This window comes from Pseudophryne corroboree, chromosome 6 (genome assembly GCF_028390025.1).
Source record: "Pseudophryne corroboree isolate aPseCor3 chromosome 6, aPseCor3.hap2, whole genome shotgun sequence".
NCBI lineage: Eukaryota > Metazoa > Chordata > Amphibia > Anura > Myobatrachidae > Pseudophryne > Pseudophryne corroboree.
This window is the reverse complement of record NC_086449.1, coordinates 674,099,879-674,116,073: the sequence shown is the minus strand read 5'-3', so window position 1 is coordinate 674,116,073 and position 16,195 is coordinate 674,099,879. Positions and strand designations below refer to the sequence as shown.

The following is a 16,195-nucleotide window of genomic DNA, read 5'->3' as shown; positions in this document are numbered from 1 at the left end:
CTCAAATGCCTTTTCACATTGAAGATTCCATCTCTCTCCAAAGGGCTCGTTTGGCTTATAATAGCTTCCTTGGGTGACCCTCCTCTGTAATACTCTTCCTTTCTTATTCCAAACAGGAGGGTATCCTTTTGTCAAGTCAGTTAAAGGCTTAGCTATTTTCGAATATTTGGGCACAAATTTCCTATAATATCCACAAAACCCCAAAAAAGAACGCAATTCCTTTAATTTTGTAGGCCGAGGCCATTTGTTGACTACTTCCACTTTAGATGGATCCGTAGCTACTCCTTTCCGACTCACGATGTGACCAAGGTATTTTACAGAGGATTGGCATAAATGGCATTTGTCTAATGATAATTTTAGCCCTCCTTCTACTAAACGATCTAATACTTTGAGTAGACGCTTATTATGTTCTTCAAGGGAATTACCAAAGACAATTATATCATCAAGGTAGACTATCACTTCCCTGTAGTTCATGTCTCCTACCACCTTATCCATGGTCCTTTGGAAAGTGGCAGGAGCTCCTGTGACTCCCTGAGGCATCATTAGGAACTCGTAAAATCCTAAAGGACAGATGAATGCTGTTTTCTCTCTATCGCTAGGGCACATGGGGATCTGATAAAATCCGCTTCGTAAGTCCAAAACAGAAAACCAGTTACTACCTTGAAGGCAATCTAGAGCCTCATCAATTTTGGGGACAGTGTACTGGTCAGGTATGGTTCGCTGATTTAATGTTCTGTAATCCACACACATGCGGATGCTCCCGGTTTTCTTCCGGGCGATGACAATGGGGGACGCATATGGACTTCTGGATTCAATTATAACTTGATTCTCCAATAACCCCTTCAAGTGTGTTCTTAGGTCACTGAAGTCGGCTGGAGCAATTCTGCGTGACCTCTCACGGAAAGGGTTATCATTACTTAACTTTATTCGGTGCTCAACTCCTTTGGCTCTCCCTAGGTCCCACTCTCCCATAGAGAAGGCTTGTTCCCGCTTCCTTAATTCACTTATTAAAGATTCCTTCTCTAAGTTGGGAATGTCACTTTTTCTGAAACATGAGTCAAAATCCTGCATGGCTATAACAGGAGCTGGTTCCTGTACCTCTGCTTTCTTTGTTCCATTGGTTAGCAGTACTTCCTCTGGCTGTATAATTAATGAATTAGATATAGTCTTCTCATCTTCTTCTTTACACCAATCAGCCAGAGCCTGATATAACTTTGTGTTTGTTCCTACTATAATAGGAAGATTCTCTCTCCCTTCAGGTACCTCAGGACATATCAGTGCGACAAATGGGACTTGACTAATTCCATCTTCATTCTCCTTTTTAAATTCCAGTGTGACACTAACATAACCCAGGTAAGGATATTTTTCTACACTAAGTCCCCATATGACTAGTCCAGATAGCGGCTGTATAGTTACTTCAGGTATGTTTGCTTTGTACCATGACTCAAAAATGATGGAAACTTGCGACCCACTGTCCAATAGTACTTCACAGTCTTTTCCATTGATCCTGGCTATTCTCATGGGAATGGGTCCCAGTAATCCCTCCGGGATGACTCCACTCCACCATGAACTCCCCATGGCACATCTTCCAACTTCTAGGGGGCCAGTGAGGGGACAACCACTGACCTCCCTCGCCCGTTTCCCTGGTCAGTGCTTCCCCTATCTATCTCATCTCTAGTGTTGTTTGTGAGGCTTCTATTTTGATTGCACTCAATAGCCCGGTGACCATATCGTCCGCATCTGAAGCAACCTCTATTTATATTTCTGTCTCCTCTCCCCATTTCTCTACTCCTTGAATTTCCACGAGGGGGAACTCCAGCACTTTGCGAGGCAATGAACTGTTCAATCCTTTTATTCTGCTCTTCCATCAGCTTCAGGATCTTTTCTTCAAATAGGTTGGGTTCTACTGTGGGTACTACTACCTTTACCTTTTTTATGGTGCGTTCCCTCATCTCTATCAGGGTCTCTTCTTGTTTTACCTCTTTCATGAGATCATTAAAGGTAGGAGGGGTCATTCGAGCTCCAGAGCAACGTAACTTCTGTGCCACTGGGTCTGTAGTTAGCGCCCCCCTTAATAGTTGTTTCATTCGATTATCATCCACTTCAATTCTCTTTATACCTCCTTTATCAACTATTTTATAAAGCAACCTATCTAGCCTATATAGAAAAGTACTCAACTTTTCCCCTGATTCTTGGAAGGTGTGATGCATTCTAGAGACTAAGTCCCCTACATCTTCTAGTGTTCCATAGGCATAGTCGAGAGCCTCAAAGTAAGTCTCAATAGTGGCATTCGGGTCACTTCGTCGTGCTGCTTGTATTACCCCCATTGCAGGCCCCCTTAAGCTCTCTACAACTCTTTGTTTTTTTATATGATCAGGACATTGCCATTCTTCTGTTTGCTGTATGGCCGCCTCCTTCCAAGACTCGTAGGTTTCTTCCCCTTGGGGAACTGGCTGAATCCCTGAAAAGATGCGTAATCTCCGGTAGCTCCCTTCATAATGCCATCTTTCCAGTTGAGTGACTACCCTATCCATTATGGACTCGAACTGACCACCTAAATGATCCTCATTGCCTGATGGTGTATCACCCCCTTTGCCTCCGTTACTATTTATCCTTCCTGCACGGGGCTTTGGAGAAGTGTCTGCATCTTCTACTAATGGAAGTTCTGGCCAGAGAATATTCCATCGTCTTCCTGTGTCTTTATCCACCATCACCATTAAAGGGATTAGATTAGCATCTAAATCTCCCTCAGTCTCTACTAACATAGCGCATATATTCCCTGTCTCTTCTCTCCATTGATCTACTATTTTGGGCTGATACACTCCATACAGCTTCTTTATCTGTAATATCACATCACTATTAAAGAATCCGGAGAAATCTCCCCCAATTCCAAAACACCGTTGTGGGTTTTTTCCTTTCTGTTGGCACCATTGAAACACGTCTTTACCTGTGATGTCCTCCATTTTTTTTGGAATCTCAGCAGTGCCTCCAGTTGTAACCCTCCCCTACTCTGAGGGTAACTTAAGTGCCTCCACCCAAGCTATATATATATTTGTATACAGGCTTGCTTGGGAAAGCCTAGCGTTAATGTGTGATGGGTATGAATGTGTAAATATATTACTATTGTTTAAATCAAACATATAATTATACCTTTACTCTTCTTCTAGGATCGTCAGATCGAGCTGGAACATGTACAAAACGTCTTACAGGTAAGTACCAGAATGTTTAATAAAAATGGCTAATGTAGCAATATTCAGACATTTCATTACAATTCAATTCCGATTGATAAAATAGCTAAATTGATCACTAAATATATTAAGAAGATAACTATACAGATATCCTTGCATGCAATACAAAAAATGAATGAATAAAACCCTGCTTGTCAAAAAATACCTCAACATCCAAAGTATCTAATTACCCGGGTAATAAAGTTTAGGTAAACTGCAGTTACATATGCATATGCCGATGGGGCCCATATTGAAGTGCACTGGAATTGTACATAACTGGTAGTCTCTTCATCAGAGTATAGCTACTTGCTGTGGAAATCCTAAACCTCCTTTGTAGAACTGTATAGTTACGTAGTTTCAATTTTCAGCTGTCTAGTGTTTTCCTCAAAGTTTTAATACTGTAACTTCTTTCCTGAGCAACACTGTATCCTCATATCACAGCCCAGAGACAGCCATTTACACACCGGCTCAGCACCTGTCTTATCAGTCACTGCTCTGCTGCTTCTCTCAACTTTATATAGGACAGCACCCTTGTTTTACCAATAAATGATACTTTTCTGTAGGTATACAGCTTACTATCCTCCTCTTAGTGACATGGAATAGCTCTCCCCCGACTTACATTAATAAGGGAGTAAAGTGGCTCAGCCTCTAGCATAGTCGCACAGTCTCTGGGTATGGATACTATACGATGCAATGGCTGACACGATGGCAAGATAGTAAGCCAGTAGTCTCTGTCTCCTCTGAAGGCTGCTTTCGTTAAGGTAACACTGACACCTTCATATGCTCAATGACCTTTTTTTATATTAATTATCAGCTGGGTCAGGGTGCTTTTACTGCCTGCTTTTATCCTTCTACTGCCTGTCTTCCAGTACTCACTTTGGTAATATACTGTATATGTATATATGGATACAGCTCTGCTATCAGTGTCTATGGGGTGCTCTGTGCTCTCTAGTGTTCATTTAATTGTCTGTCCCACAGCACTCACTTTATTGACAGGTATCCATCAGGCCAGTAGGGTGAATTCCTCCTCGTGTCATCCACCTAAGCTCCGCCTCGGAGCGGGAGCCCGCCTCTCTCCTAGATCATCATTTGCTAGGTCGCTCCAGGTTACACCTCTCCACACTGCATAAGCACTTAAGCACCCTGGGCGTCTGGAAGCGCTGACCGCATCTGGCGTGGTATCTCTGTGTCTCTCAGTCGCTGCTTTATCACTGCCAGTCCTGCTGTCGTACCTCTCGTGCCTCTGCCAGTAAATCAACTGCCTAAAACTGCCTCTTTCCCGCAGCTGCTTCTTATATCCTTTCCATCAGCCGGCTCATGCACCTTTTTCAACCCTTCTCCTGTCTCAGGCCCTGGGCCATTTACGTCTGCACGTGGGTTTCTAGAGCCTTCTTCCTCTACTTCCCCACCAGGGCAGGCTTATACTACATACAACAACCTGTCATATTATAATATTCTATACAATCCATACAATATATGTATATCAATTATCTACTATGCACATATATATGTCCAATATTTTCATAATATATGTACAATGTAATGTAATTACTCTGCCTATACACATTTACACACTATTAATTATCTACTTTAATTACCCTATACCGTAAATATGTAATGGTGTCACTTTCCAGAATATTAATATATGTAGACATGTGTATAGTGGCTACATTCTCCCCCTGGTGATCTGGTTAAACTTTTATACTAAGATCACCATATTACTAATTTAGATTCATAGAATATTCAAAATAGGGCCAGCTATATACCATGTTGGGATGTAATGTTCTTGGAATGACATTTGGCTCCCCCAATTGATCATAGGTAAGTATAAATGGAGGGCGATGTAGTCGTTTCCCCCTTCCTTCAAATTGTTCACCCTCCGTTTCATTAGGCAATAAGTCACAACCTAAACCTTCTTCTTCTACGTCCTCACCTTGATCCTCATTTATGTAATTTATGACTTCACTACTGTTTATGCTGGGTTCGGGCGTAATATTCCCATGGTTACTTTCTGTCAGAAATTTATTCTTATCATTCAAAGAGTTTTTGAAGCTATTATCTCTATCGTCCCTGTAATAATACCCGGGACGACATTCATCTTCTTCTTCTGAACTTTCTTTGTCCTCTCCATCTAATCTCTGCAGATCTAACACAGTCCTAGACTCCCTTTTGACACTAGATTGGTTTTCAATCTTGCTATAATAATCCTCTAGACGAATTTCCCGTCCGATTGGGAGTAAGTGTTGTCGGTGATACGTAAGTACAACATTTTCTCCACTCTCTGGCTTGATTTTATAAACAGGCAAGTCAGAGAATTTTTCTATCACAATATATGGTTCTTCCTTCCAACGATTAGCTATTTTAAATTTTCTTTGTAGCCCAAGATGCCTTAACAGTACTCTATCCCCAGGAGCTAGAACTTGATCCCGTACCTTTCGGTCATAATATACTTTATTCTTCTCTCCCAATTTCTTGGCAGATTTATCTGCTAGTTCATAGGCAGTCCTTAGTTCTTCCCTCAACCTTTCCACGTATTTAGAATGAGATGGATAAGATTGTCCATCAGGGGAGATACCTAAGCATACGTCAATAGGCAGTTTGGCCTCTCTTCCAAACATAAGGAAATAGGGTGATAATCCTGTAGTCTCATTTTTCGTGCAATTGTATGCATGCACCAATCTGTTAATATGCCTCTTCCATTTAACCTTATCTAATGGATTTAGCGTTCCCAACATGTTTAACAATGTGCGATTAAACCTCTCGGGTTGAGGATCCCCTTGAGGGTGATACGGCGTTGTCCTAGATTTCTCGATTCCACAAGCTAGACACAGTTCCTTTATGAGCTTGCTTTCGAAATCCCTCCCCTGATCGGAATGTATTCTGTTGGGTAGTCCATAATGGACGAAAAACTTGTCCCACAATGTTGTGGCCACAGTGGAAGCCTTTTGATTCAGGGTTACGTAGGCCTGGGCATAGCGGGTAAAATGATCAGTCACGACCAGTATGTTACATTTCCTTCCGGGCTCGACTTCTAATGACAGATAGTCTATACACACTAGATCCATAGGGCCATTACTTTGTATATTGACTAATGGGGCCACCCTGCTCGGTAAAGACTTTCTTACAATACAGTTTCCACAGGTCTTGCAATATCTTTCTATTTCTGCTTTCATGTTGGGCCAATAAAACCTGTCAGCAACTAATCCCATTGTCTTATCGATCCCCAGATGCCCGTGGTTATCATGCAGGGCCTGCAGGACTAAATCCCTATATTTTATTGGGAGCACAACTTGGTGTTTTTTTGTCCCTTTCTCGCTTATTCGGTTCCGACATAGTAACCCATCTTTGAAAACCAAATTTTTCCCTTGCTTTTCTAAGAGACGGATACTTTTAGACCATTCCTGTGGCATGGGGATAGTGGCAGTTTGGTTCATCCTAGATATAACATATCCTATACAAGGATCATTTTCTTGCTCTCTTTGTAATTGCTTGTGCTGTGCCTTAGGTATCCCGTCTAACTCAATGTTACTGAGCCAGCAATAAGATAGCGGTATAGCCTGTTCCGAAGCCCCTAAACTACTTAACGATTCACACTTTCCACTCCTGATATGAATCTTATGACACATCCCTTTTATTTCACCAGCGGGTACTTCCACCCATTCTTCTTCCCCTTCATCTGCTTGCTGGTTAGGTATTCTTGACAATGAGTCCGCATCTATATTGGTATTTCCAGGTCTATATTTCAGTTTGAAATCATATAGAGTCAACGCAGATAGCCATCGGTGTCCAGTGGCATCTAACCTCGCAGTTGTCCGTATATAGGTTAGAGGGTTATTGTCAGTATGTACCTCAAAAGAAGTGCCATATAGGTAGTCATGAAACTTTTCCACTACGCACCACTTTAATGCCAGAAACTCTAATTTGTGGGTGGGATATCTTTTTTCACTTTTTGACAGTCCTCTACTAACGAATGCGATAGGTTTCAATTGGTTTTGGTGCATTTGGTATAATACTCCCCCTATGCCCTCTTGAGAGGCATCAGTATGTAAAATATATGGCAGGCTAGGGTCAGCATAAGCCAAAATAGGGGCATTTGCTAAACAATTTTTCAACTCCTCAAATGCCTTTTCACATTGAAGATTCCATCTCTCTCCAAAGGGCTCGTTTGGCTTATAATAGCTTCCTTGGGTGACCCTCCTCTGTAATACTCTTCCTTTCTTATTCCAAACAGGAGGGTATCCTTTTGTCAAGTCAGTTAAAGGCTTAGCTATTTTCGAATATTTGGGCACAAATTTCCTATAATATCCACAAAACCCCAAAAAAGAACGCAATTCCTTTAATTTTGTAGGCCGAGGCCATTTGTTGACTACTTCCACTTTAGATGGATCCGTAGCTACTCCTTTCCGACTCACGATGTGACCAAGGTATTTTACAGAGGATTGGCATAAATGGCATTTGTCTAATGATAATTTTAGCCCTCCTTCTACTAAACGATCTAATACTTTGAGTAGACGCTTATTATGTTCTTCAAGGGAATTACCAAAGACAATTATATCATCAAGGTAGACTATCACTTCCCTGTAGTTCATGTCTCCTACCACCTTATCCATGGTCCTTTGGAAAGTGGCAGGAGCTCCTGTGACTCCCTGAGGCATCATTAGGAACTCGTAAAATCCTAAAGGACAGATGAATGCTGTTTTCTCTCTATCGCTAGGGCACATGGGGATCTGATAAAATCCGCTTCGTAAGTCCAAAACAGAAAACCAGTTACTACCTTGAAGGCAATCTAGAGCCTCATCAATTTTGGGGACAGTGTACTGGTCAGGTATGGTTCGCTGATTTAATGTTCTGTAATCCACACACATGCGGATGCTCCCGGTTTTCTTCCGGGCGATGACAATGGGGGACGCATATGGACTTCTGGATTCAATTATAACTTGATTCTCCAATAACCCCTTCAAGTGTGTTCTTAGGTCACTGAAGTCGGCTGGAGCAATTCTGCGTGACCTCTCACGGAAAGGGTTATCATTACTTAACTTTATTCGGTGCTCAACTCCTTTGGCTCTCCCTAGGTCCCACTCTCCCATAGAGAAGGCTTGTTCCCGCTTCCTTAATTCACTTATTAAAGATTCCTTCTCTAAGTTGGGAATGTCACTTTTTCTGAAACATGAGTCAAAATCCTGCATGGCTATAACAGGAGCTGGTTCCTGTACCTCTGCTTTCTTTGTTCCATTGGTTAGCAGTACTTCCTCTGGCTGTATAATTAATGAATTAGATATAGTCTTCTCATCTTCTTCTTTACACCAATCAGCCAGAGCCTGATATAACTTTGTGTTTGTTCCTACTATAATAGGAAGATTCTCTCTCCCTTCAGGTACCTCAGGACATATCAGTGCGACAAATGGGACTTGACTAATTCCATCTTCATTCTCCTTTTTAAATTCCAGTGTGACACTAACATAACCCAGGTAAGGATATTTTTCTACACTAAGTCCCCATATGACTAGTCCAGATCGCGGCTGTATAGTTACTTCAGGTATGTTTGCTTTGTACCATGACTCAAAAATGATGGAAACTTGCGACCCACTGTCCAATAGTACTTCACAGTCTTTTCCATTGATCCTGGCTATTCTCATGGGAATGGGTCCCAGTAATCCCTCCGGGATGACTCCACTCCACCATGAACTCCCCATGGCACATCTTCCAACTTCTAGGGGGCCAGTGAGGGGACAACCACTGACCTCCCTCGCCCGTTTCCCTGGTCAGTGCTTCCCCTATCTATCTCATCTCTAGTGTTGTTTGTGAGGCTTCTATTTTGATTGCACTCAATAGCCCGGTGACCATATCGTCCGCATCTGAAGCAACCTCTATTTATATTTCTGTCTCCTCTCCCCATTTCTCTACTCCTTGAATTTCCACGAGGGGGAACTCCAGCACTTTGCGAGGCAATGAACTGTTCAATCCTTTTATTCTGCTCTTCCATCAGCTTCAGGATCTTTTCTTCAAATAGGTTGGGTTCTACTGTGGGTACTACTACCTTTACCTTTTTTATGGTGCGTTCCCTCATCTCTATCAGGGTCTCTTCTTGTTTTACCTCTTTCATGAGATCATTAAAGGTAGGAGGGGTCATTCGAGCTCCAGAGCAACGTAACTTCTGTGCCACTGGGTCTGTAGTTAGCGCCCCCCTTAATAGTTGTTTCATTCGATTATCATCCACTTCAATTCTCTTTATACCTCCTTTATCAACTATTTTATAAAGCAACCTATCTAGCCTATATAGAAAAGTACTCAACTTTTCCCCTGATTCTTGGAAGGTGTGATGCATTCTAGAGACTAAGTCCCCTACATCTTCTAGTGTTCCATAGGCATAGTCGAGAGCCTCAAAGTAAGTCTCAATAGTGGCATTCGGGTCACTTCGTCGTGCTGCTTGTATTACCCCCATTGCAGGCCCCCTTAAGCTCTCTACAACTCTTTGTTTTTTTATATGATCAGGACATTGCCATTCTTCTGTTTGCTGTATGGCCGCCTCCTTCCAAGACTCGTAGGTTTCTTCCCCTTGGGGAACTGGCTGAATCCCTGAAAAGATGCGTAATCTCCGGTAGCTCCCTTCATAATGCCATCTTTCCAGTTGAGTGACTACCCTATCCATTATGGACTCGAACTGACCACCTAAATGATCCTCATTGCCTGATGGTGTATCACCCCCTTTGCCTCCGTTACTATTTATCCTTCCTGCACGGGGCTTTGGAGAAGTGTCTGCATCTTCTACTAATGGAAGTTCTGGCCAGAGAATATTCCATCGTCTTCCTGTGTCTTTATCCACCATCACCATTAAAGGGATTAGATTAGCATCTAAATCTCCCTCAGTCTCTACTAACATAGCGCATATATTCCCTGTCTCTTCTCTCCATTGATCTACTATTTTGGGCTGATACACTCCATACAGCTTCTTTATCTGTAATATCACATCACTATTAAAGAATCCGGAGAAATCTCCCCCAATTCCAAAACACCGTTGTGGGTTTTTTCCTTTCTGTTGGCACCATTGAAACACGTCTTTACCTGTGATGTCCTCCATTTTTTTTGGAATCTCAGCAGTGCCTCCAGTTGTAACCCTCCCCTACTCTGAGGGTAACTTAAGTGCCTCCACCCAAGCTATATATATATTTGTATACAGGCTTGCTTGGGAAAGCCTAGCGTTAATGTGTGATGGGTATGAATGTGTAAATATATTACTATTGTTTAAATCAAACATATAATTATACCTTTACTCTTCTTCTAGGATCGTCAGATCGAGCTGGAACATGTACAAAACGTCTTACAGGTAAGTACCAGAATGTTTAATAAAAATGGCTAATGTAGCAATATTCAGACATTTCATTACAATTCAATTCCGATTGATAAAATAGCTAAATTGATCACTAAATATATTAAGAAGATAACTATACAGATATCCTTGCATGCAATACAAAAAATGAATGAATAAAACCCTGCTTGTCAAAAAATACCTCAACATCCAAAGTATCTAATTACCCGGGTAATAAAGTTTAGGTAAACTGCAGTTACATATGCATATGCCGATGGGGCCCATATTGAAGTGCACTGGAATTGTACATAACTGGTAGTCTCTTCATCAGAGTATAGCTACTTGCTGTGGAAATCCTAAACCTCCTTTGTAGAACTGTATAGTTACGTACAGTTTCAATTTTCAGCTGTCTAGTGTTTTCCTCAAAGTTTTAATACTGTAACTTCTTTCCTGAGCAACACTGTATCCTCATATCACAGCCCAGAGACAGCCATTTACACACCGGCTCAGCACCTGTCTTATCAGTCACTGCTCTGCTGCTTCTCTCAACTTTATATAGGACAGCACCCTTGTTTTACCAATAAATGATACTTTTCTGTAGGTATACAGCTTACTATCCTCCTCTTAGTGACATGGAATAGCTCTCCCCCGACTTACATTAATAAGGGAGTAAAGTGGCTCAGCCTCTAGCATAGTCGCACAGTCTCTGGGTATGGATACTATACGATGCAATGGCTGACACGATGGCAAGATAGTAAGCCAGTAGTCTCTGTCTCCTCTGAAGGCTGCTTTCGTTAAGGTAACACTGACACCTTCATATGCTCAATGACCTTTTTTTATATTAATTATCAGCTGGGTCAGGGTGCTTTTACTGCCTGCTTTTATCCTTCTACTGCCTGTCTTCCAGTACTCACTTTGGTAATATACTGTATATGTATATATGGATACAGCTCTGCTATCAGTGTCTATGGGGTGCTCTGTGCTCTCTAGTGTTCATTTAATTGTCTGTCCCACAGCACTCACTTTATTGACAGGTATCCATCAGGCCAGTAGGGTGAATTCCTCCTCGTGTCATCCACCTAAGCTCCGCCTCGGAGCGGGAGCCCGCCTCTCTCCTAGATCATCATTTGCTAGGTCGCTCCAGGTTACACCTCTCCACACTGCATAAGCACTTAAGCACCCTGGGCGTCTGGAAGCGCTGACCGCATCTGGCGTGGTATCTCTGTGTCTCTCAGTCGCTGCTTTATCACTGCCAGTCCTGCTGTCGTACCTCTCGTGCCTCTGCCAGTAAATCAACTGCCTAAAACTGCCTCTTTCCCGCAGCTGCTTCTTATATCCTTTCCATCAGCCGGCTCATGCACCTTTTTCAACCCTTCTCCTGTCTCAGGCCCTGGGCCATTAACGTCTGCACGTGGGTTTCTAGAGCCTTCTTCCTCTACTTCCCCACCAGGGCAGGCTTATACTACATACAACAACCTGTCATATTATAATATTCTATACAATCCATACAATATATGTATATCAATTATCTACTATGCACATATATATGTCCAATATTTTCATAATATATGTACAATGTAATGTAATTACTCTGCCTATACACATTTACACACTATTAATTATCTACTTTAATTACCCTATACCGTAAATATGTAATGGTGTCACTTTCCAGAATATTAATATATGTAGACATGTGTATAGTGGCTACATATATATATATATATATATATATATATATATTAGTGCTGGGCAACGATTAAAATTTTTAATCGCAATTAATCGCAGGATTTCATGTGATTAATAGCGATTAATCGTATTGTTAGCCGACTAAAGTCAATAATGAATTCAAAAGTGGTGTATTGCGCACTTTTAGTACTTCTATATGAACAACAGTGCAATAACATTAAACAACACTGCAAAAACATTTGGTTTGCAGTTTTCCCTAAACACAGTAGCATTTAAAAAACGTTAAAAATTAAAATTAAAAAATAAAATGTTTTCTGAGAATCTAAATCTGTTTTCTTACCCAGATTTTTCTTCCCACCAGATTGGACAGATATATATTTAGGTGTGTAGCCTATTTACTGCTCTGCACCAAGCCAGTTGCTAAGACACACAAGGTTATTTACATTTTCAGATGATAAAGAAACTCTCTTCTTCTGTACAATATGACCAGCAAGAGAAAACAACCTTTCACAGGGTACTGATGTTGCAGGTGTGGCCAAGTACTTCTGTGCAATGGAGGCCAGCCTGCTGTGTGAGCCTGCATGTTTGGACCACCACTCTAATGGACAGGACTCTGTGCTGATGGTGGGCTCCGCTCTGAATCGACGCACACTGTTCTCAACTGAATCTTCCTCCTGTTCAGAATCAGACTCTGATGAAGCAGCCAATAGGGCTAACTTTTTATTTGGTGGCTCTGATGTTGTTGCTTCCACAGGTTTCTCTGCAACAAACCTCTGTTCCTTTAGTAAGTTGGTGACTAAGGCCCACACCTCACCCCTCTCAGCTCTGGGTATACACTTGAGGTCCTTGAATCTAGGGTCCAATGCGGTAGCAATCTTCAGATATGCAATATTGGCATTTTCTTTGCGTGTCTCCAGGTCTGTTCTGAATGTAGACTTAAATTTGACCACGTAGGCTGGGTCATCATCTGAACTCTCAATGACCCGAGAGAGATGGCAAAAAGCAGGCAGAACCACAGAGCATGAAACATACGTTTCTCCTCCCAGAAGTTCAGTCACATACCTGCAACAGTAAAAAAAAAATCAAACCCATTTCTTTGGGTACGGGAGAATGCTGGTGGTCAGAAGACCGACAGCGGCATCCTGGAATCCAGATACCCAAAAGTCCCCAGTAAGTATACTAACCCTCCCAACCCTTAACCATTCCTGCAGTGCCTAACCCTAAAAGTCTGCTGGTGCTGCCTAACCCTAACTCTCCCTCCATGCAGCCTAACCCTCCCTGCTCCCTACTAACCCTAAACCTCCCTGCTCCCTACTAACCCTAACCCTCCCTGCTTCCTACCCACCACCAGTAAGTGCCTAAACCTACCTAACTACATCCCATTCATGCTATATTTTTTACAGACAGGACAGTGGAAAAATTAAATGTATGAAGTATGTAAAATATACCTGCAGGGCTCCAGTAGCGTTTCCAACCTCTGCAGTTTGTCCATTTCAGCTGTAGTTGGCATGGCAATCTTGGTGTTGTGTGTGGTGAGGACATCCCTCAGTGGCTGTTCATTTCTACAGACACTTTTTATCATATCCAGAGTCGGATTCCATCTGGTTGCAATATCTTGTATAAGCGACTCCTTATTTTGTCTATGTTGAAATTGTTGTTTTTGTAATTCTGCAGCACTTGCTGGACTGTGTTTAAAGTGGCCTACAACTTTTCTGCATTTGGCCAGGACATTGTCAAACGCACTGTTCTGCAGAGATACTGTGACAGAACGCTGGAGACTGTGCGCAGTGCAGGGGACATGTTCAAAAGGCAGGTGTCTTGCAGCAGCAATCATATTTCTTGCACTATCTGTGCTAAGTGTGCCGACTTTATCTGAAATGTTCCACTCCTGTGCAACATGAATAAAATGTTCAGCGCACGTTTCAGCAAAATGTCTCTCTTCTGTTTTCATTACAGTCAGAGCATGTGAATGTAGCTCCCAGTGTTCATCAATATAATGCACTGTAACTCCGAGGTAATTATGGTTACCCAGCGATGTCCAGTAATCTCCAGTGAGAGCAACATGTGGTACACATTGTAACGCCATCGCTTTTGTAGTCCTCTCATTTTCATACAAGTCATGTATTCTTCTTGTGATGGTGCGTCTTGAGGGAGGCTCATACGTGCTGTCATTCGTTGCGATCCTAAGAACGTTCCTCAGACCGACATCTTCAACAATACTAATTGGCCTGCAGTTTGTAGCTATCCACTTCGCTATGTTATTTGTTAGCTTTTCTTGCTTTTGTTTATCTATACTTCTCCCATACGCTGTATCCAATGTAGTCTGCCGAAGCTTGCCTCCACTGTTTGTTTGAGTGGGTGAGTTGCTGGCATCAACGGTGTGTATTGCATTTAAGTGATACTTCAGACTCGAAGTACTCCGGTGATAAGAAAATTCAGCTCTGCAGTGTTTACAAATAACTTTGGTTTTATCAACTGTGCCATCTGGTAGAGATTTAAAATGAAAATGTCCATGTAAGATTTCGGTTCCTTTCTCCATTTTCTGTGAAAACATTTTTAAATAAATAAAATAAAATTTATTAAAAAAAAAAAACTGTATTTTTTGTTTATAGCAGATTAGGCACCCCAGCAATAAAAGGGAGTATAATAGCTCAGCATGGAGACCTTAATGAACGAAGGAGGCCCAAACTTCCACTAACTCTCCTGTTAATATAAGCAATATCAGCCCCAATGTACATAAACCCGTCACATCCAGTCCCACAGCGGCGTTGATAGAACTTGCGCGCACGCTGCGGGACCATTCTCATCCAGTCCCACAGTGGCACCCGCCAGAGAAGAGAAGGGCTGCCCTGCTCGCTGCAACCCACGCGACCGAGGTTTCTCCTCAGCCGCGTAACTGAGTTACCCAGTTCCGGCCAGCGTGCGCTACGGGATCCCACTCACCCAGTCCCACCGCTTGTGTTCTAGCTTAGAACTCTTTGAGCTTAGGCTCTGTATAAAAACCAGTACTCACAGAGATATTGTGAAGATGTCTCAGTCTCAAGAGGTTATGGCGGCTGGCGGCTTCCTCATCTCCGGCGGCATCCGGTGGCTTCCTCTTCTCCGGCGGCATCCAGCGGCTTCTCCATCAAGGGGGTCAGATGAATTACTGCTTCCGGCGGCTTCTTCCGGCGCAGCAGCATTAACGGCGTTAACAATATTATCACCGTTATTGCCTTATGGCGTTAACGCGTTATCTTGCCCAGCACTAATATATATATATATATATATTAGTCGATCACAGCAGCACTCAGGTAATGTTCTGATGATGTTAGAATACACTAGCAAAACGTTAATATGACCTGAGCTTTCTGAGAATTGTTTATTACCTGAGTGCCGCCGGACTTTCTGCATATTGTTGGACCCAGGCTGGGGTTACCTACGGAGGGCACCAGGGCTGTATACTATACTGATTGATGTGCTGCCTATAATGCAACACACACATGATATATATATATATATATATATATGTGTCCCACATCCAACAAGCAGCGGCACTCGGAGACTCTTTCGTGGTAAAAAAATCAAGTGTGCATTTTAATTCATGTCACAGCAAGGCCCTGTGACATGCTGTGACATGAATTAAAATGCACACTTGATTTTTTACCACGAAAGAGTCTCCGAGTGCCGCTGCTTGTTGGATGTGGGACACATATGCTATGTTTCCAGAGGGCACCGGAGCCTAACAGCATTTAAGGGTGAGTGCCGGTCCAATAGACAATATATATATATATATATATATATATATATATATAAAATCACTTTGTTGCGCTCGCCATGCCCCACCCCTATAAAACAGTAAAGATGTATTGCCAACATGAAACATGCACACACATACAGACTGCCCACAGACATCCCACTCCCTTAAACATAGACACACACAAACACATGTACACAGTCAGAATGTATATTACACACACAGATTGCCCCCCTCACA

General features: G+C 42.2%; 2 protein-coding genes across 2 annotated transcripts; both read right to left on the bottom strand.

Moving 5' to 3' along the window:
* Window positions 1-1,595: 1,595 nt before the first annotated feature.
* On the bottom strand, window positions 1,596-2,963 carry LOC134934651 (paraneoplastic antigen Ma1 homolog). Its single transcript, XM_063930034.1, has one exon. The coding sequence runs from the start codon at window positions 2,961-2,963 to the stop codon at window positions 1,596-1,598; it is 1,368 nt and encodes a 455-aa protein (XP_063786104.1).
* Window positions 2,964-8,937: 5,974 nt separating this feature from the next.
* On the bottom strand, window positions 8,938-10,305 carry LOC134934650 (paraneoplastic antigen Ma1 homolog). Its single transcript, XM_063930033.1, has one exon. It carries the CDS (start codon window positions 10,303-10,305, stop codon window positions 8,938-8,940), a length of 1,368 nt encoding a protein of 455 aa, XP_063786103.1.
* Between the last annotated feature and the right edge of the window lie 5,890 nt (window positions 10,306-16,195).